Below are 22,289 nucleotides of genomic sequence, written 5' to 3'. Positions count from 1 at the left end.
TAGCCTTCTCTGTGGCCGGGAATATTCCAGGGTGGGTTTTTTTTTCCCCCCTTTTCTCTGGCCACATCCGTGCTGTTCCTTGGAACAGGGGGAGCTCAAGGCACTTTGCTGCCTGAAGGAGAGACCAAGCGGCCTGGCAAACTTTGGTTAGTCAACCTAAAGGGGTGTGGGTGTGTATATGTGTGTGTGTGTGTGTGTGTGTGTAAGAGAGAGGTTGGCTGGCTGGGGGGGGCGCCTTCTAAGACAAGCTTTTGCAGGCAGGAGCGGAGAGCAAAACGGGCCGCTCTTTCTGCCACTGTTCAAAAGGAGGAAGAGGAGGGGAGGAAAAGAGGGGGAGGAGGAAGAAGAGGAGGAGAAGAAGAAAAAAGAGGGAGAGAAGGAGAAAGAAAAGGAGGAGGAGGAGGAGGAGAGTGGAAAAGAGGAGGAGAAGCAGAAAAGGAGAGGGAAGAGATGGAAGGTAAGAAAAAGGACAAGGGGAAGAAAGAGAAAAAAGGAGAGGAGGAAGAGGAGGAGGAGGAGGAGAAAGAAAAGGAGAGAGAGGAGAAGGAGGAGAAGAAAAAACAACCCTGGAGGGTTGTTGTTGTTGTTGTTGTTGTTGTTATTATTATTATTATTATTAATTATTTTAATGCACAAGAGTGTTCCATACCTTTAGCTCCAATACCCTTTTCACATTCCAAATCTTAAAAGCCACCCCGAACAATTCAAAGCTGAAGAATGACTCGGATCAGGTACCGTGAAAATGCGCCGCCGTCTTCCTTCTCAGCGTCTCCAGGGTGTCCTCCGAATCCGCCCACTCCAGCACCAGCCTCCTGCCATACAGATGGGTACTGTGGCACAGGGCACGGAAGGCTCTCTGCAGGAGAGGGGGAGGGGGGGAGAAAAGGAGAGTCGTCTTCAGAAAGCGGTCAAGGAAACTTAACTTTGACCCAGCCTTTGCTTCTGCTGACTTTAGAGTCCCCTTCCGAGGGAGGGAGGGAGGGAGGGAGGGAGGGAGGAAGGAAGGAAGGAAGGAAGTAATAGCAATGAGCTCTGGCCGTAAGTCAAGGGTCAAGGAATTAAAAGTGTTGGGCTAGGAGGAGAGGAAAAACCACCTGTCAAGCCTCTCCAATTATAGAAAGGTTACAGGTGACTTTGAACCAGAAAGAGGGAGTGAGGGGGAAGGAAGGAAGGAAGGAAGGAAGGAAGGAAGGAAGGAAGGAAGGAAGGAAGGAAGGAAGGAAGGAAGGAAGGAAGGAAGGAAGGAAAGAAAGAAGGGAGTGAGGGGGAAGGAAGGAAGGAAGGAAGGAAAGAAGGAAGGAAGGAAGGAAGGAAGGAAAGAAGGAAGGAAGGAAGGAAGGAAGGGAAGGAGGGAGGGAGGGAGGAAGGAATGCAGTGGCATTTTTTCCAAAGAACTGGGCTGCCCTCATGACAGAATTTGCATTGGCACCACACACTGGACTTGATCACCGAATTATTTTTTTTTCTAGGTTTGAAAACTACACTGAAGCATCAGCTAATTAAATGGGCCCCATTTCCCCAACCTGCTGAGTTGCAAAGAAGAAAAGCAAAACCTAATCAAGATCAAACTGAAGCAAGCTTGGAATATCTCGGTGCAGGAGCGGGGCTTTCAATTGACCCGGCTAGGCCCGTCACGGGGACACAGCTTCGGAGCGCTTAAGCCGGGTGTTCCAGAACCAACTCCGCTAGGATAGGGGAGGACAGGCGGCATATAAATTTAATAAAATAAAATAATAAATTTGCAATTGCAATTTTGCAATTCCACCCTCGTTGGAAAGAAGAAACCAAACCGAATCCTGCGGTGTCTATATGTTGGCTTCTTTTTAAAGCTGAAATTCCCGAAGCAGAAATGGTTTTCATTTGCTGCTGCTGTTGTGTGTCCTTAAATGCAGATTTTCACACCCAATATTCCTTAATTAGCAGAGAAATGTTTTGGCTTGAAACAAATACTGGTGTGGAGTTGGGGGGCGGGGGGGGAAGACAACCAGGAGGAGTCAACTGCTAAGAGTTGAAGGGGGCTGTTTATGTTGTCAGAAAGCGTGCGTGCGCACGCGCACACACACACACACACACACACACACAGAGCTCTGGCAAATCGCTGCATTTCTTAATTGTAGGCTCTCGTTTGTTAATTTGTATTTCAATTTCTCACTTCCCTGGGCTGCACACAAGAGGAAGGGAAACTTGTGCGAAGAACGAGCTGCGTGTGCTGCCTGCAGGCACCTCGAGCTGTTTAGCAGCTGGGCACCACCAGATTCTTGCGGTCTCACCCAGGCAAGAGTGTCACGTCAGGTTCAGAAGCACTCCGGATTCATTCATCGTTCTGAAGACGATGAAATCTCCAAACATCGCTGAAACAGCCTCTGCCAGATTCTGCATCCTCTCCCTTATTGCGGTCAACCCGGATGCCTGCTGGAAGCCAAAATGCCCCCAAGCGGGAAGCTCTCTGCCTCCGGGAATGCTGTTCCCCGGAAGGAAGAATAGAGCCTGGCTGATCCCCGGACAATGTTTCCCGAATGTTCCGCAACTGGGAATAGGCTGAGGATGGCTTTGTTCTTTTCAGACGTTTCATGACCAAACTAGGTAACATCATCAGTGCTAGAAGGGGGGAAAAAATCCACTTCTTCTAGCACGGATGATGTAACCTCGTTGGACAATGAAACATCGGCAAGAAAACAACCCAGCTCAGAGAGCACCAAGGGGCCCATAGTTCTCCTCCCGCTCCCCTTCCTCTCTGCAAACCCCATTTCCTTCTAGCACTGATGATGTTACCTACTTGGGTACCGAAACATCTGCAAGAAAGCAACCAAGCTCAGAGACGCATACCAAGGATCCTGTGGTTCAAACACAAATATTCTGTTGACCAAAATGGGAATTCTGGCCATTGAAGTCCACCCATCTTAAAGTTGCCAAAGTTGAAAAACTCTGCTTGAGAGCATCAAGTTAGGCCTACAACTCGCCTCTTCTATGGGAACTTCCCACTGCTACCTGTTTTCATATTGAAGTACATTCCCACCCCCAGCTGATCAAATGACGGCCAATGCATTTGTGAAGGCTTTCCCATCTCCACGTCTTAAAAAGACCGACTTAAAACTAAATTCTGCCCTTCAATCCTACCTTCCAATGGTCACTAAACAAATAATGGTAAATCAAAGACTACTCATATTATATGTTTGGGACTTACAACTTCAGAACTTTTGAGAAAGGCCATTTGTACCTACCGATATAACAAAAATTCGGGTTCAGCACCCTGGAGAGCAACCTAACAGCTAAGACTACGAGATTTGTTAGGAAATGTGCAGATCAGCTCTGTTCACATAGAGTCAACTGTTTGCATTGTGTCACTGATTGAACACCCACACCCACACCCACACCCACCAAGCCGAGTTGATTCAGTTTTCAGTTGGGACAATGATTGGATTCAGGAGCATTCAGTTTCGGAAAGTCAAACCACAACAGAGCCTTACAAATTACTTTGGCAGTGATCCTGCTACAATTTAACAGCAGCACCAAGTTAACAGAGATTGTAAAACTGCCATCTAGCGGTTGGCATTGAGCCGGTGTAATTGTGCAACCTTTGTGTAACGCACACCTGACAACTGCAGGCTTCAATGTCATGAATAATTACAACAGCCACAGCCTGGGGAGCCTAAGAAAATGATCTATTCCAGCAAGTATTAAGAGGTTGGTAATAAAGCTATTTGTGTATCAATGTCGTGTTTACCAACCATGAGTCACTGTGAGATTAGGGGAGTGCAAAACATTTATATTTCAAATCGAAAAGACTCTATTTGGGGAGTGAAATGTTTCAAATATTCTGAGCTCAGCGGAGCACGCTTCAAACTTGAAACAGCCATCTGGACTTTGGAACTCTTCCAAAATGATCAGGATGGGACATTTCCAATTTGAGAGGGTTTAAGTGTGATACGTTTTGCTAATCTGAAATCACTATTTCAATTCTTGCTGGACTTCAAAAAAGCTATCCCAGGAGAATGACATTTCAGATCTGTTGACAGTCTCCAGAGGTTTGGGGCCGGCCTATCAAGATCTTACCTAATTTAAGTTGGATCCTCTTTGTACAAATGGATCTGCAGAAATGTTCGCAACGCAAGAGCGTGTGGTGTTCGCACTGCAATTGGCTGCCACAGATGCAATTATATGGATGGCCAAGCCAACATACATATTTACTCAGTGCTTCAAGGCCTATGCCATGCTGGTTTCTTTTATCTCAATTATCTTTTCACTGATCAGAGCAAGCCACTTTCTTATAATATTGCAAGTTCTGTTTGATAAACAGCAACATTTGGCAGGATCTCCTAAGGAACATTTGGTTAAACTTGCTCAAAATTCAGCAATAATTCTGTTAATCCTCCAGTTGATCTGTTTCTACTTTCCAAAGACAGCTTAACTGTGACCCTCATGCTAACAGAGCATAGGATATAGAACATCAGAGTCAAAAGGGACCTTGGAGGTCTTCCAGTCCAACCCACTGCTCAAGCAAGAGAGCCTATATCATTTCAGACAATATACTCTGAATCCAAGTATGTTCGCCTAATTAAGAAAGTTTTATTTGGGTGTGTTGGGCTGATTTGTTCATATTCCATATTGCTTTTATGTACTGATCTCATTTTGTATTACAGTGTTTTATGTTATAGAAGGCTGGTGAATGAGTGAAATGAAGTTCAACTATCTGTTTTTGTTTATGTTTTCTCGAATGGAGGAGGAGGAGGAGGGGGGGGGAGGAGGAGGGTAAGAAGAAGAGGAGGGGGGGGAGGAGGAGGAAAGACCGATCAGCCAGGCATACCTGTGGTCATGTAATCAAGATTAGGGTGCTTGGCAACTGGCATGTATTTATTTATGAAAGAAAGAAAGAAAGAAAGAAAGAAAGAAAGAAAGAAAGAAAGAAAGAAAGAAAGAAAGAAAGAAAGAAAGAAAGAAAGACTAGCTTCCTTTCTTTTCTACTCAAGGCAATCTTTAGAATTTCAAAATAAAATAAAATAAATAAACAGGAAGAAAAATAACCTAGCCCTCAACAAGGGTTGATACAAGATAAAGTTAATCTAGCTTCCTCATTGACTTTCCTCGTGAGAAGATTCGCAAAAGGGGACCTCATGACTTGCAGCCATCATAAATACGAGCCAAGTGTTGTATTTCACGATTTATGATGAATGTATTTTCATGTTGTGTATGATCATGATTATCACTATTACTTGTATGTACACTGAGAGCTTATGCACCGGAAACAAATTCCTTGTGTGTCCAACCACACTTTGCCAATAAAGAAGTCTACTCTACCCTTCCCTTCCCTTCCCTTCCCTTCCCTTCCCTACTCTATTCTATATCAACGGCTGTTAAGTCGAAGGGTTACTTATAAACAGAGAGCAAAGGGGCCACCAGCACCAGTGGGCAGACAAGCCACAGCCTTGCTAGCATGGCCAGGTGGGCTGTTGACCCAGATGAAAGCCGGATGGGAACCGTCCGGGTACTAGCATGACAGGAGCCATAGATCAAGGAAAGAGGCCTCTGAGGTCACCTCCCCGGGGCTCCCCCAGCCCAGCAGATCTAAACGCTCGTAATTTGGTGGATGAGGCCACTCTGTCTCCTCTTTCCCTGTTGTCCTATTAAATGCTCAGAGCTCGGAGAGTCTGGGGGGGGGGGGAGAAAACCATTAGTGAGGCACAAAGAGTCGACAGCATTAGGTGGTTGATAGATTTCTCATTCTTTCCCCCAAAACAAAGGATGATGAGAGTAGACGGCATTGCCAACGCATGGCAGCTGAGTCTCTCCTGTCAAAAGAGAGAAGATTCATTCCTAGCTGGAGATACTATTATGATGAGGAGGAGGATTTTGGTTGGGAAGAACAGTTGACTTTTAAAATGCCATCCTGCACACTCTGCGCGGCAGAAAAGGAAGACAACAGACATCGCAATAGACTAAAGCACGCTTCCGTGCACGCGATTCATCTGAATAGGAGCTGCACACAAAGGCATCTAAAGGAACGCTCAATTTATGTGCCTGGGCATTCTTCTTTTAACATACTTGAGGGTGGATCCTCTAACGCAAGCTTGAATAGCAAACCAAAAATTCCAGCTTTTCTTTCACGGATCTCGCTATGTGACGCCTCCTTTTTTAAAAAAACAACAACAACAACCACATTTCAATATCTGTATTTCAGCCTAATTGAGGTCTCTAGGTTTCACCGCTTCTCAAAGGGGGTCCTTGGCACACCACAAATTAAGAATCCTGGTTTCAGAGGCACTTCAATTCGTGTTCTCAACAAAGTTAGAAAACTACAAGAAACAGACCTATCCGACAGGGGCCTGTTTATGCACGAATGTGCATCGTGTACTAGGGTGTGCCCAGCTGAGCATCCTGGCTTGGGGCTAGTCACTGGTTCGCCGGTTGAATTTTGCCCCCTCAAAAATAAAGGCTAACTTATGGAGATAGAATCCCAACACATCAAAATGGGTTTCAGAATAGAAAAAGGGGGAAGGAAGAAGAAAGACCAGCACTCCCTAATGGCTGAAACATAAATTGAACATTTCACTAAACCTAGAAAAAAGCACCAGTACCCCATCAGGCACCCTAACACTAACCTTAACCCTAACCCATCAGGCACCTCTCTACTTGAGGCTTTCCAACAGATCCAAATTAGAATCAAAAGCCAAACGTAGACCGGAAAGCTTGGGTGTGATCTGTCTGCAGGTAGTCCTCAGCTTACGACAAATGAAAAGGAGGATTTCCGTTGCTAAGTGAGGAGGTTGTTAAACGAGCCCGATTTTAAGACCCTTGATGGCCCAACTGTGAAGCAAAACCCTCTAGCTCAGGGCTCCTCAACCTTGGCAACTTTTAAGACTTGTGGACTTCAACTCCCAGAATTCCTGGCTGAGGAATTCTAAGAGTTGAAGTTGCCAAGGTTGGAGACCCCGCTGCTCTAAGTGTCAAGTGGAACTTGTGATCGTCAGGCGGACTCAGCTCCTCTCGTTGACTTTGCTTAAAGAACCGCATGATTTACTTAATGGCTGAAAACTGGCGCCCCGCTGGTTTGGCAGAAGGTGGTAAAATGGGGCAAAACTCACCAAACAACTGAGCTGTTGTGGTTGTCAAGCCGAGGACACCCTGTATAAAAGAGGAAGGGAGGAGTCCGCTCACCTTGGCATCCTGCTTCGTCAGGAAATCCACAAACCCAAAGCCGCGATGCTTCCCCGTTCCGAACATTTTCTTCGGCATGCGGACTGTCTTCAGCTCTCCAAAGGTGCTGAGGCAGGAGGAGGAGGAGGAGGAGGAGGAGAAAAAAGGGATGAATTTCCAAGTGAAAGTCCAAAGGTTTGGGAATAACCAAATTGGAGGTCTTCTAGTCCAACCCTCTGCTCAGGCAGGAGACCCTATGCCATTTCAGACACCTGGTTGTCCAATCTCTTCTTCAAAACCTCCAGTGTTGGAGCACCCACAACTTCTGGAGGCAGGTCGTTCCCCTGGTGAATTGTTCTCACTGTCAGGAAACTTCTCCTTAGTTCCAGGTTGCTTCTCTCCTTAATTAGTTTCCATCCGTTGCTTCTTGTCCTGCCTTCTGGAGCTTTGGAAAATAGGTTGACCCCCCCACCCCCTCTTCTTTGTGGCAGCCCCTCAAATCTGGGGACTGGAGGCTAAAACATATAAGGAACAGTTGCTGTAATTGGGTATGTCTAGTTTAATGAAGAGAAGGGTGAGGGGTGACATGATAGCAGCCTTCCAATATCTCAGGGGCTGCCCCAGAGAAGAGGGAGTCAAGCTATTCTCCAAAGCACCCGAAGGCAGGACAAGAAGCAACGGATGGAAACTAACCAAGGAGAGAAGCAACCTTTAGAGCTAAGGAGAAACTTCCTGACAGTTAAAAGAATTGACCAGTGGAACCACCTGCCTCCAGAAGCTGTGAATGCTCCAACCCTGGAAGTTTTTAAGAAGAGACTGGACAGCCATTTGTCTGAAATGGGATAGGGTTTCCTGCCTGAGCAAGGGGAGGGGGGGGTTGGACTAGATGACCTGCAAGGTCCCTTCCAACTTTATTAATAACAACAACAACAATAATATTGGAAGACTGCTGTCATGTCAACCCCTAGTCCTTCTTTTCACTAGAGCAGACAAACCCTAACCCTGCAGCAATTCTTCACACGTTTTAGCCTCCCATCCCGCAGAATGAACAAACGACAAGTGAACAAGTGACAATTCCCCCGTTTGCAACACATGCTTGACCTGATCTCTGAATTAGCTACTTTTTCTACGTTTGCACAACACACTGAACCATAAAGGAAGCAAACGTGCCCTTCCTGTGCCATTACATTCTGGGGAGACGGGAGCAAAAGGGCTTGTCTGGAACTTGCAAAGTCAGCACTGCTGCATTTTCCCCCCCTTTTTGTTTGAGAAGAAAGGCACTCATGTACAGGAGACACCCCCTCCCCCGACTTACAACCATCCGTTTAGTGGCCACTCAAAGTCCCCATGAGAAAGCGACTGACGACCAGTTTTCACACTTACGGCCGTCGCAGCATCCCCAGGGTCACGTGATCGAAATTGACTTGGCACGTGGCAACTGGCCTGTGCCCACAGAGTGACCTTCCCACCAAGGCGTCCGACAAACCAAGTCAATGGGGGAAGCCAAGATTCGCTTAAGGACCGCAGGGATTTGCCTAACCACCCTGGCACTTGAGGTCAAAGAATGGGGCGCCACTCGCCTAACCACGGTCTTGCTCAGCCACAGAAACCTGGGACTCAATTATGGTCGTACGTCGAGAACTACTGATGGATGTGAATGTTGGAGGTGGTGACCGTTTGAGAGCTGAATGCAACGAAATCTCATTTTAATGTATGCTGATTAGTGTACATTTAAAGCGACAATAAAGTTTTTATTCTGTTCTGTTCTGTTCCATTCCACATGTTCTATTCTATTCTTTCTGTTATTCTATTCTATTCTATTCCATTTCTATTTCTATTCCATTCCATTCTGTTATTCTATTCTATACTATTTCTTATTCTATTCTGTTCTATTCCATTCTGTTATTCTATTCTATTCTATTCTATTCTATTCTATTCTATTCTATTCTATTCTATTCTATTCTATTCTATTCCACTCCATTCCATTCCATATTCTATTCCATTCCATTCCACTCCATCCCATCCTCTATTCTATTCTATTCTGTTCTGTTCTGTTCTGTTCTGTTCTGTTCCGTTCCATTCCATTCTCTATTCTATTCTATTCCATTCCATTCCATTCCATTCCATTCTATTCTATTCTATTCTATTCTATTCCATTCCATTCTATTCTATTCTATTCTATTTTATTTTATTCTATTCTATTCTACAATCATTCACTTCTATTCTATTCTATTCTATTCTATTCTATTCTATTCTATTCTATTCTATTCTATTCTATTCCATTCCATTCCATTCCATTCCATTCCATTCCATTCTGCTATTCTATTCTATTTCTTAATTTATTTCTTATTCTATTCTATTCAGTTCCCATTCCCATTCTGTTCTATAGTTGTAAGAAGGGGAAACTGACCCAATTCCTCTGCCGATTCCCCAGCGAAGCAGCTGTTTCCCCCACCCGCCCAAAGTCCACGTCAGATCCATTTATCAACCCCAATGTGCAAATCGGAGACCATGAATATTTGATGTGCACTCCGATCGGAAAGGTGCACTATTTTATCCGACATTCTCCCTACCCCACCCCCACCCCCCTACCCTGCCAAAGCCCAGGGCTCGGGGAAACTGCCGGGCCGGAGCACGCACATCTGGGAATAAACAGGGTAAAGTGTTGTCAACGCTCTCGTGAAATGATAGGAGCTAAATCCAAGGAGTTAACCCCTCTGCGCTGCCGGCATGACCAAGCATCCATCTGCTGAATTTCGTCGGGGCGGTGCGGCGGGTAAGTGGAACATGATGAAGCCTCTACATGAATCCACACGCCTCGCCCCTTGGAGTCCCTCCCTCGCCCCCTCCTCGTGGCCTCCGTTCGCCTTTCCCCAAGAGGGTGTCACCAGACACACACACACACACACACACACACACACAAACACAAAACAAAGTGAAGCGGAGGAGCCGACGTAGGTTGCCGTCTTGAAAGATCAGCTGAAACCAGCTGGAATCTGGCCTGTGCAACGTTGCAGGAAGGGGAGGAAAAGGGAAGACACACACACACACACACACACACACAAAACAACAACCCCGTGCAGTGGGTTTGCTTGTTCACTAAAATAACCCCCCATCCCACTCCCAGCTAGGAGCTGCGCTTTCCATCTTGCCCTTTCGACTTTCGATTGGCACCCAGGGTGCCCTCGAGACGCAACAGAGCTCAGGTGCGTGGACACAACTCTCAGGCTCACCCAGGCTGATGGGAATCTGTGCATCTCAGAATAAAAGTGTTGGGAGGGAGCTTGGAGGTCTTCTAGTCCAACCCCCTCCTCCAGCAGGAGAGTCTACACCATTTCAGAAAAACGGTTGTCTGGCCTCTTCTCCAAAGCCTCCAGCGATGAAGCACCCATCATTTCCGGAGGCAAGTCACTGAGTCACTGTTCTCACAACCAGGGAATTTCTCCTTATTTCTAGCCTGGTTCTCTCTCGGATCAGTTCCCATCCATCGTGTCTTGTTCAGGTGCCTCGCCCAAAGGAGAACAAGCACTGGGATGTTAGCACCTGGATGTTCCACTCCCTAAAGGGAGGCATTCGTACAGGCCAACTGGGAAAGTTTTTTGAACTAACCCTGATGCGATGCAAAAACCACAGGGGCTCCTGACGCTCAAAGCAGCGAAACCTTTGTCCCTTTGTCAAACAATGGCACCTGACAGGTGTCCAGTTCAAACATCCTTCTCCTCTCATTTTCTTTCCTGGCCCCCTGCCTACCTACACCGTTAATATCCTGCTACCAAATTTTTCTTGGTGGCTCTTAGCAATTCCCTTACTGATCTTGTAAAACTTTGCTAAGGGGTCCTTGGTGCTCTCCGAGCTGGGTGGTTTTCTGGCAGGCATTTCATGACCCAACTAGTAATGTCTGCAGTGGTAGAAGGGGGGAGGAGGAGGAGGAGGAGGAGGAGGAGGACTGTGGGGTCCTTGATGCTCTCCGAGCTTGGCTGTTTTCTTGTAGACGTTTCGTCACCCAAGTAGGTAACATCATCAGTGCTAGACGGGAGTGGGGTTTGCAGAGAGGAGGAGGAGAAGGAGAAGGACTGTGCTGCGGGCTCACTACTTTGGGCCCAATCTTGGTCATAAGTCAAGGACTACCTGAAAGCTTTTTATGCCTTTAAGATGTTATTGTACGCCACCCAGACGCCTTACGTGAGGAAGCTGCACAGTTCTTAGGATCAAGACACAGTCATTTTAAAAATATCTCAGCTGGGGGATGAATAACAATGGGGGCACCAAGCCCCCAGCCACCCCAAATCAAGAATTCCAACAGGCTTCCCCACCCCCCACCCCCTTCAGCAGCTGAGCCACACGTCAGAGAGAACAATGGGGTAACTAAGGACTCCCAGACCTGGGACGAGCAAGCCCCCCCCTTCCCCGCTGTGTTGATAATTAGAATCCATAACACGGCCATAGACATCTCCCAAGCTGCGAAAATGAACGCTTTCATGCCCCCCCTCTCTCCGAGCTCGAGCAAGCCTCTCACACCTCTTTTCCAATTACGATATTCACCTTTTAAGGAATCGGAGGTGGCACCAATTACCCTCTCTGGAGCTCGACGGTGCCCTGTCTGCGAAGAATAATTTATGTTTTGATCAACAAGGAGAGTTCTCACATTTCTAATTTGTTATGGGGGCACGGGATGGGGGTTTGCTCCGCGTGGGCGTCTGGGGAGGGTGTGTGTGTGTGTGTGTTGGGGAGGGTGGGCCTGTGGTGGTGGGGAGAGCAGGGGGAAGAGGAGGAATGGGGAGGCAGGATGTCCTGATGGGATCCGTCAAGACGAATTCTGCTTCTCTCCAACAGCCTCAAGTGGCCCGAGTGTGCGAGAGCCCTATTTGTATGCAGATGTGTGTGTGTGCGCGCGCGCGAAAGGAATAAATGGGGAGGGGGTTGTGACTCTTCTCCCCAGGGAGAACAAGCTCATGCCAGCGGGAGGGGGGGGGCGAGCCAAAACATGCTTTCCAGGAGGACACTGAAACATCAAACTCTTTGTACTTCCGCAGCTTTTTGAAAGACACAGCTTCCCCTTGTGGCATGTGGCTGATCTTTTGGTGATCCAAAAGATTAGCATCTGAATTTGCACTCAATGGGCTGGATAGTTCTGCATGGATTGGGCCCTCCTGATTCCCCGATCTTTCCGTAAGGATCTAGGTAGGACAAGTAGTTGTAACCTATGTGCAGTTCAACATAACGCAACATTCTGTGTTGGATGCACCGACGGCAACAGGAACAAGAACAGTAATTAGCCATAGAAGAGAAGCCAACGCACACAAAGAGGTAGGCCAGAGCACCAATACCCACAATATCTTCTTAATCTCTGTCTCTTTTGCACACATCAGTCCCAAAGTAATTTGATGGCCGTTGCAACAGCAAGAAGCCACCAAGATCAGGGATTAAATCAGTGATTGGATGAATTCCCTATGGATTGCCAACTCAACTCAACTGAACTGAACCCAACCCAACTCAACCCAACCCAACACCCCTTAATCCAATTTAATTCCAGTGGATCAGCCAGCAATTGCAGCCAGAAATGGAAAACATTAGGACTTTGTCCAAAAACTGGAAGACCCAAGGAGAAAAAAATGTCCAATTTCCCCCTTTTTTCTAGATTTAAAAGAAAATCGCCTGGTACTATGTTTGTAGAGTTTTGGTTAATCTTCCCTAGGGCAGTTTATCTAAAAACAGGATATAGTTCGGGAGGGGGGGGGGGTCAGTATTGACCTCTTCCAAGAGTATTAATATCCATGGTACTATTAATCAAAATAGCATTTATTAAGTTATTTTTATATAATGCATGTTTGGGGACCCCCGATTTAATCAATCAGGGCTAATTCCCCTGGTCACCCAGCTGGCTCTCGTGACTAAGAAGGTACTAGAACTCACAGTCTCCTGATGATTGGCCCAAGGTCACCCAGCCGGCTTTCCTGGCTAAGGCGGGACTAGAACTCACAGTCTCCTGGTGATTGGCCCAAAAGTCACCCAGCCGGCTTTCCTGGCTAAGGCGGGACTAGAACTCACAGTCTCCTGGTGATTGGCCCAAGGTCACCCAGCCGGCTTTCCTGGCTAGGGTGGGACTAGAACTCACAGTCTCCAGGTTTCCAGCCTGATGCCTTAACCACTACATCAAACTGACCATTTGGGAGGGGTCATTTTCCCCCCTCCTCGCCCAGATCTAATTCAGAGTTTGAGCAGATTAAACTCTTTTCTCCAATCACCTGGACAACCACAGCTGATCCATTTTAGCTTTGAATCTTTCCATCTCCCTCCTCCTTTAAACTCAATCCTTCTCTTCTGCGCTGCCAGAAAATTGTCTTCATCTATCGCAAATTGTTCTCTCTCTTTTTTTTTTCTCTCCTCCCTACCGTACGGAATAAATGGGTTTGGGTGTCGCCGCTACTTTCTTCCTTCAGCGCTGAAGGATGCTCCGGGTCGAGCAAGCCTTGAAGTCAGAGATTTTGGGCTGTTTTCTTATCACCTCCCTCCCTTTGCTAAGAGCCGACTGGCTTCCTTGCGAGAACCCTGCGACATACACGCAACCCAGGCAGGCAAGCAGGCAGGCAGTCCTCGGCTTACGGCCATAATTGAGCCTGTTGGGATGATGGTAAAACGGGTCATCAGGTGACTAACCTGATTTTTACACACCTTTTTAGCCAGCGGTGATTAAGGGAACGCTGGGGTTGCAAAGGGAAACCGTGGTTTGCTACAGGTTGGCTTTTTACCGGAAAGCAGAAGTAAACACGAGTTTCTGGCAAAACCGTTGCGCCACAAATGGCCCTCAGTGCAGCCCGGAGGCTGAGCACCCACAATGCAGTCCTAGGACCACAGCAGCAGTTGGGGAGACAACCCTGGGACTTGGAAACTGGGTTGTAAGTAGGGTTTATGGAGTCCGTCGTCACTTCAAATGGCTGCTAAGCAGCTGGTCGTAAAGCAAGGACTGAGGAGGTCCAGCTGTGGGCCCATTGTGGGTCCAGGAATCCAAAGGGCTGGGCTAAGAGGAGGAAGAAAATCCACTTTTAAATCTTTCCCAATTATAGCAAGGTTTTCAGGTGACTTTAAAGCAGAAAGAGGGAGGGAGGGGAGGAAGGAAGGAAGATGAAGAATGAAATAAAAAAGAAAAGGGAAGGAAGAAGAGGAAGGAAGGAAGGAAGGAAGGAAGGAAGGAAGGAAGGAAGGAAGGAAGGAAGGAAGGAAGGAAGGAAGGAAGGAAGGAAGGAAGGAAAAGAGAAGGAAGAAGATGAAGGAAAGAGAGAAGGAGGGAGGGGAAAGAGAAGGAAGGAAGGAAAATGAAGAATAAAGTAAAAAAGAAAAGGGATGGAAGGAGGGAGAAAGGGAGAAGAGAAGGAAGAAGATGAAGAAGGAAAGAGAGGAGCGAAGGAGCGAAGGAAAGAAGCCCCCCCAAATTATTCTACAATATGCTTCTTGCAGACAAAGAAAACCTTCAGAAGGAGACAACACCCCCCCCCCTTCCACACCCTCTCAAATCACACAAGTCTGAACAAGAAAGCTCTGACAAATTTGTGCTTGGAGCTAGTTGGGGGCGGTGGGGGGGGGGGAGAGAAGAGGAAAAACCTGCCACAGTTCTCCCGCTATCTCTCCGTCGCCACCAAATCGCATTTTTCTCCAAACTAGTCCCGGCCAGTTCTGCTTTGCGCCAAACGGATGATTCAGGGAAGATAATCACTCCCGTTTTCCTGCTCTCCGGAGGGTTGGGCCCAATCCTTTGGGCCTGGGTCTCTAAGGGATGGTCGGTCACCCTCTTGCCTTAAAAGAAGGGTGAACTAACGAAGTTCACCTCACCCCTTTTGCTTCCAACAACTTTGCTATGGCTAATCCTGTTAGAATAAAGCGGGGTGTGTGTGTGTGTGTGTGTGTGTGTGTGTGTGTGTGTTTTGTAACTCAAGCTAAAGACATCATTACAAGCTTCCTAGCAGCCAGGGCTGATCACTGAGAGCTAATTTAAACCTTCTTCTTTTTTTTTTGTCAGCTTTCCTGGAACGTGAAATACCTAGGAATAGTTGGAAACTGATCAAAGAGAGAAGCAACCTGGAATTAAGGAGAAAGTCCCTGACAGTGAGGACAATGAACCAGTGGAACAGCTTTGCCTCCAGAAATCGTGGGTGCTCCATCCCTGGAGATTTTTAAGAAGAGGCAAGACAGTCACTTATCTAAAATGGTATAGGTTCTCCTGCTTGAGTGGGGGGCTGGACTAGAAGGCCTCCAAAGTCCTATTCTATTCTATTTCTTTTATTCTATTCCATTCCATTCCATTCCTTATTCTATTCTATTCCTTATTCTATTCTATTTCTTATTCTATTCTATTCTATTCTATTCTATTCTATTCTATTCTATTCTACTCTAGTCTAGTCTAATTGTTCTGTTTTGTTCTGTTCTCTGTTCTGTTCTATTCTATTCTATTCCATTCCATTCCTTATTCTATTCTATTTCTTATTCTATTCTATTCTGTTCTGTTTTCTATTCTATTCTATTCTATTCTATTCTATTCTATTCTATTCTATTCTATTCTATTCTATTCTTCTAGTCCCTATTCTATTCTATTCTATTCTATTCTATTCTATTCTATTCTATTCTATTCTATTCTATTCTATTCTATTCTATTCTATTCTATTCTATTCTATTCCATATTTTCTTCATTCCATTCCATTCCATTCTATGGTGGACTTATTCCTCAAAAACATCAGGCCTCCATCCTCACCCTAGCAACAGAAGCCGGATCTCTGTTTGCAAGAGGCCTCCCCACCCCCAAAGAAATGACAGGTGGGGGGGGAACCCCAGGAAGAACGGCGCTATTGGCAAGAAAGCCGCCACAGCTTTAACAGCGCCAGCTTCATTCCCCCGCTCATCCGCTCTGCACCAATCCTGACCTGCTTCGGATTTTTCCCTGTAACACCTTCCTGGTTTAGCAAGATGTCACAAGGCAGGTGGGATTGGTTTAATGTCTTGATTTTTTTTAAAAAAAGGCAGCGGCGAGGTATCGTAATTAGAACGGTCATTAGCAACATGCACAGCAGAGGGTCTTGTAAATGAAGTGTAGATTTGAGTCTCTTTTCAACTCACCGGGAATATGAACAGTCAGTCAGATTAGTTAATGGGACCAGTTTCTTAGAGCAGCAGGAAAAGGAGATGGGGGGAGGTTGGGGGGGGACACTCAATAAAGAAAATTAAAAAAAAATGCTAGCCGAGCCAGCAATGTGGCTAAGAAAAGGCAACGCTAATTCTCTTTTGACGTTGCTTATGACCATCATTGAACTGTAAGGACCTCAACCACCGTTGTGTAGGACAAACAAGGCAGGAGACGGGCAGAACTCATCCACGAACACCAACTAGCCATCACGATGAACATTCTTTAATTTCACAACGTGTAGACAGATTCAACTGTAGTTTCAATTGGGAAAAATGTGCCAGCCTAGACCAGCCTCACATTGCAATGAACAAGGACATACGTTCAATTTTGCAGCTACTAAGATTGTTGGCCGAGCAGGTACAAAAACAGCCAGGGAAATCATTGAAGCCTGGCAAACGGGCCCCTTGTCAGTCAACAGGAGTGCTAGTGGTAAGCTTATCGGGAACTAAGGAGTGAGGACTTGGCAGCACAAGAAAACAATGGCTAATTTAATAACCGGCCATCAACACCCCCATCAACAACTAAAAAGCCACACGCAACCAGACATCACAAATACTCCACGCAGAATAGCCCAAAGCACAGATTCTGGTAGGGAGAAGTTCCCTGAGGATGGGCTCCAGCCTAAAAGCTGAGAAAACTAAACCTCTGATCCCAGTGACTGACACAGATTGGATCCGGTAACAAAACATCTGCAAGCAAACCAACAAGGTCAGAGAGCATCAAGGACTCCACAGTCTCATCCCATCTCTCTCCGTACCCAAAGAAAAGGAAGAAGAAAAAAAGAGAGGAAGAGATGGAGGACTATCTGACTATCTGTCAAGACTTCCCTTGGTGAAGACCAGGCTCAAAAGAGCTGAAATGGATCTGCACCATAGTGTCTTGCTTCTCGATTGTCCTCCCTCTTCCAATTGTTCCTGGTTGACAGCTTCTCACTGCAGCCGGAGAGACGAGAATGACACATTTGGGAAGGTGTGGCTGCTGTGTTACAACCATTGCAGTAATTGAGCATAACTGAGCGGTGGCTCAGTGGGTTAGGACACTGAGCTTGTCGATCAGAAGGTCGGCAGTTTGGCAGGTCGAATCCTGAGTGCTGCGTAACAGAGTGAGTGCCTGTTAACTCATCCCAGCTTCTGCCAACCTAGCAGTTCGAAAGCACGTAAAAATGCAAGTAGAAAAATAGGGACCACTACGGTGGGAAGGTAACAGTGTTCCGTGCGCCTTTGGCGTCTAGTCATGCCAGCCACATGACCACGGAGACGTCCTCGGACAAGCGCTGGCTCTTCAGCTTTGAAACGGAGATGAGCACCGGCCCCTAGAGTTGGAAACGACTAGCACGCATGTGCAGAGGAACCTTTACCTTTACTTTTATGAGCTGGCTCTTGGAGAAGAAAGCTCGCCACTGAGGGGATGAGGGAGACGGTCAGCAGAAGCTTACTGGGTGACTTCACATAAAGGAATCAACCTTCTCTGATGGGGAGTTGGGTCTCACTGACCCCAATTCCTAAACTTACAGGGATGCTGGAAAAATTGTCCCTCAGGTGGCACAGAAGTGTCCAAATAGAGGAGCAGGAGAATCAAACCACCCCGACTTTGTGTACTCCTAAAGGTAAAGGTAAAGGTTCCCCCGCACATGCGTGCTAGTCGTTTCCGACTCTAGGGGCCGGTGCTCATCTCCGTTTCAAAGCCGAAAAGCCAGCGCTTGTCCGAGGACGTCTCCATGGTCATGTGGCCGGCGTGACTAGATGCCAAAGGCGCACGAAGTGCTGTTACCTTCCCACCGGAGTGGTCCCTATTTTTCTACTTGCATTTTTACTTGCTTTCGAACTGCTAGGTTGGCAGAAGCTGGGACGAGTAACAGGCGCTCACTCTGCTACGCGGCACTCGGGATTCAACCCGCCAAACTGCCGACCTTCTGATCGACAAGCTCAGCGTCCTAACCCACTGAGCCACTGCGTCCCTTGTGTACTCCTAGTATTGCTCAAAGTTGCTCTTTCATGTTTGCAACCTGGTTGGGGCCACACCACAGTCTAGATCAGGGGTCTTCAAACTTGGCCCTTTTATGACTTGTGGATGCTGGCTGAGGAATTCTGGGAGTTGAAGTCCACAAGTCATAAAAGGGCCAAGTTTGAAGACCCCTGGTCTAGAAACCCATTGGGTTAAGACAGGAGAGCAAGAGAATCAAGCTGCCTCCTGATTTTTGTGCCTTGAAAACAGACTCCTTCAACATCCATGTTTCCACCCCTTCAGGGAGGCACAAAACATCAGAAAAAAGAGTTTTTTGGGTTGTTGTTTTTTAAAGAAAGAGAAATAAACTACAGAAAATCCTACAGGTGCCATGTTGATCACACATACATTGCTTTGGTTCAAATTATACTGTTACCAAACTGGCTTCAAGAATTTAAAAAAAAATGAGTGTTTTTTTTTAAAGACATTTTTAAATCTCAAACTTATTAGACTTTTGAAGTTGACTTTCTCTAATTCCCCCAAACGGCATAGAGTCCATTAATTGCTTTAATGAGGAGAATAAGTAGAATTTGCAGAGAAGATCAAATGAATGCAAATCCACTAAGGTGAAGGGAAATCTCACTAAGGGTCTCCGTTCAAGAAATGAAGAAGTCTTGGAATTAAAAAATAAATAAATAATTCTTTAGAAATGAAGGAGTGCCTGTCTCGACTCTTCTGACCCTTCAAAAATCAAAAAGTATTCCCAAGAGGCTAAAAGGGGAACAGAAGCCAAAAGATTTCCCCCACCCCCTCAACTATCTCGAGAGAAAGGAAAAAATAAAATCTTGTTTTCGAGCTAAACAGCCATTTCAAAGACTTCCTCATTTACCGTTTGCAACCAGGGGGAAAAAAAACCCACACACAGTGATGTTCTTAGACGTGTAATCTTCGGAAAGAACAAAATGTACCATCTTGATACCGTGATTTAAAGAAATCAGCGCAGGGGCTGTGCTGAACTTTTTGACGACTGGTGTGAACTCGCTATGAGTTTTATCTTACCTTATGGTGGTTTTTTAAATATACTATTCTATTGTTTCCTGTTTTAAAGGGTTGCCTTGCTCTCTTTTTTTAGCTCCATTTATATTTGTTTTCCTGGTCATAAGCTGACCCAGAATATAAATTATAAATATAATTTATAAATATAGTATAGAAATACGCTATAAGTCTGAATAATAAATACATTGAAAAGACCATGCAAGAATAATCTGCCAGCTTTCCTAATTTAATCAACATTTAGGCAAACGTTCCTTCTTTTTCTCCTTTACAATATCGCTGCAGGTCGAAACGGTATGAATTGTTTTCCTAGCCTTCCTTCATGCAAGCTCCAGTTATTAATTTCGGGGGGGGGGGGGGAAGAATCAGCAACGAGTGTGCATTGTTGCTGTTTCTGGCTTAAGTGCAATGCTCATTTGCAAACAATACAGTCCAACCTCTTTCTGGCGAACGTTTGATAAATGTCCGCAAAATTGGGGTTACCTAACGCAAGGGACGCGGTGGCTCAGTGGGTTAGGATGCTGAGCCTGTCGATCAGAAGGTCAGCAGTTTGGCGGGTCGAATCCCGAGTGCCGCGTAACAGTCAGCGCCTGTTACTTGTCCCAGCTTCTGCCAACCTAGCAGTTCGAAAGCACATAAAAATGGAAGTAGAGAAATAGGGACCACTACGGTGGGAAGGTAACAGTGCTCCGTGCGCCTTTGGCGTCTAGTCATGCCGGCCACGTGACCACGGAGACGTCCTCGGACAAGCGCTGGCTCTTCGGCTTTGAAACGGAGTTCAGCACCGGCCCCTAGAGTCGGAAACGACTAGCACGCGTGTGCGGGGGGAACCTTTACCTTTACCTTTTTAACGCAAGGAAATTGCAGAAAATTCTGGATTAAGGAAGGGCAATTCAGGAATCCGCTTCACATTTGCCACTCCTCTCTGCTGGAGAAGTCCCCATTTCTCTTCCTCCCTCACAGACAAAACAAAATGACAGATTTTTTCTCGGCCTCTTAATCCTGAACCAGTAGATTGGTTTTAGCGCTCTTTCCCAGTCCTCAGCTTACAAGCATTGTCGAACTTACAACAGCACTGAAAAAAGTGGCTTAAGAGTAAGACAGATCCTCCTGTGTGACTTCAGACTGGTCCTCAATTTTACAACTGCTCGTTTTTTACAACAGCTCCAAGTTACAACAGCACTGCCAAAAAAAATCAGGTAGGGCTGTTTTTCACACTTAATGACCGTTGCAGCACCCCCAAGATCACGTGATTTAAATTCAGATACTTGGGAACTGACTCCAATTAGGATGGTTGCAGTGTCCCGGGGCATGTGAGTAAGGGGAGAGGGTGGAATTGTAATTTAGGGCTGGCAAGGTGTTGCCAATGTAGCACTACAATTAAATGGAACTCGTTCATCTGCTTTTTGGTTCTGGTTTGCCTCGCCCGGCTGACATCCCCTTGGCACGCCCTACCCATCCAGACAATTGCGTGCCCTTTGAGTAAACCATTGTTCAACAATCCTTAGCTTAGCGTGACCTGGGAATGCTGTCTTGACGGAAAGTACTTGTAAAGGAGAAACAAAGGGGAACTCGGATCTGTCTTCTAGGGCAGGGATCCCCAACCTCCGGGCCATGGACCGGTACCAGGCCATGGCATGCTAGCAACCGGTCCGCACAAAGCGCCATCCGCAGGATGCAGGCAGCACACGAAACCACGCACCCTCCGGTCTGCGGAAAAACCTCTCTCCACAGAACCGGTCCCCAGTGCCCAAAAGGTTGGGGACCTCTGTTCTGGGGTGCCTACGTTGTTACTACAGCCAGAATTTTTGGAGTCTGCAAGGAAGGCCTGTATAAATTGCAAAGAGACAGCTTTAGAGGAAAGCCATCTCCGGCAGCTGATGAGCTTCCTCGGCTGTGTTTCCCACTCAATCTGAGTATGTCTTTTTGTTTTTTTAAAAAAAATCAGCTTGTTATTGGCAAGCAAAGCGTTTTACTCCTCCGTTGGCCCCGAGACTCCGCGGAATACAAACAATCCCGCCGGCCAGCAAAACAGTTTAGTGGAAAGAGAAAATTTTGCTGGGGGTGTTTTGTTTTTTGGTTCTTTGTGGAGGGAGGGGTGCAGAGAGACCCCCTTTGCTTCTGCTTCTATGCTGTTAATCAGATTCTAATTGCATTCAGCACGATGCCAGAGGTGCCCGCAGCCAATAAGGAGGTGATGGCAGGCAGCCGACAGAAGCTGTCAAAATAGCCCTCGAAAAGGGGGTCCGGGGAGGGGGACTTGATGATAATGCGAAAATGAGATACAAAACTAGGGGGCAGAGAGGGAGGTGAGGAAATGGGGAGACACACACACACACACACACACACACACACACGCACACACACACACCAAGCCTTTCCTCTGGCTACTGGCAATATTTACTTAGAATTTACAATGCAGAGAAAACACTTTTATAATCCCTGAGAAAAACAAAAGAGTCGCTGGTGGAGAAAGAAGCTAAAAAGGGGGCTGTTATTCCCATTTTGCTGATGGGGAAATGAGGCCCGAAGTGGATAAGCAGGAGGAGGAGAGGCAGATCCAGTAGAAATAGCTGATATTTTAAGGAAGTTAAAAGGAGAGCTGGTAATGGGTCTGGCGGTGAAGGCTCCCGGCTAGAACTGGGAGCTGGTGAGTTCCAGTTCAGCTTTAGGCGTGAAAGCTGGCTGGGTGACTTTGGGCCCATCACTAGGAAACGGCGAGTTCCAGCTCCGCTTTTCTCCAAAGGTTACCACCTAAGCGGCCACAGGTGCTCACTCCTGCTCTAGCTTTTTAGAGGAGGAGAGAAGTCTTAAATTAAATTTTTAATTTTTAAACTCTTTTGGGGCTATTAATTTAATTTTATTTTAATTTCTACATTGCACTGTTTTAATTTGCCCTGTAAACCGCCCTGAGTCCCTCGGGAAAAGGGCGGTATATAAATCTAAACAAATAAATAAATAAATTCAGGATATCCCCTCTACGCACAAC

At 46.4% G+C, this 22,289-nt stretch overlaps 1 protein-coding gene across 7 annotated transcripts in view; it reads right to left on the bottom strand.

Annotated features, from left to right (window-relative positions):
- The window catches only part of RBM19 (RNA binding motif protein 19), a 77,475-nt gene that overhangs the window by 37,413 nt on the left and 17,773 nt on the right, over positions 1–22,289 (bottom strand). For all 7 annotated transcript variants that reach the window (XR_014027858.1, XR_014027859.1, XR_014027860.1 and 4 more), the window contains exons 22-23: positions 7,153–7,258; positions 736–856 (exon numbers count right to left, since the gene is read on the bottom strand). Coding sequence is in view for 3 of the 7 variants with exons in the window: in XM_081338681.1 (XP_081194807.1) it covers positions 736–856; positions 7,153–7,258 (227 nt within the window). In the remaining 4 variants the exon portion in view is untranslated. The remainder of the gene's footprint in view (positions 1–735; positions 857–7,152; positions 7,259–22,289) is intronic.

Source organism: Vipera berus, assembly GCF_964194415.1.
Source record: "Vipera berus genome assembly, chromosome: 14".
Taxonomy (NCBI): domain Eukaryota; kingdom Metazoa; phylum Chordata; class Lepidosauria; order Squamata; family Viperidae; genus Vipera; species Vipera berus.
This window is presented reverse-complemented; position numbering and strand designations above follow the sequence as displayed.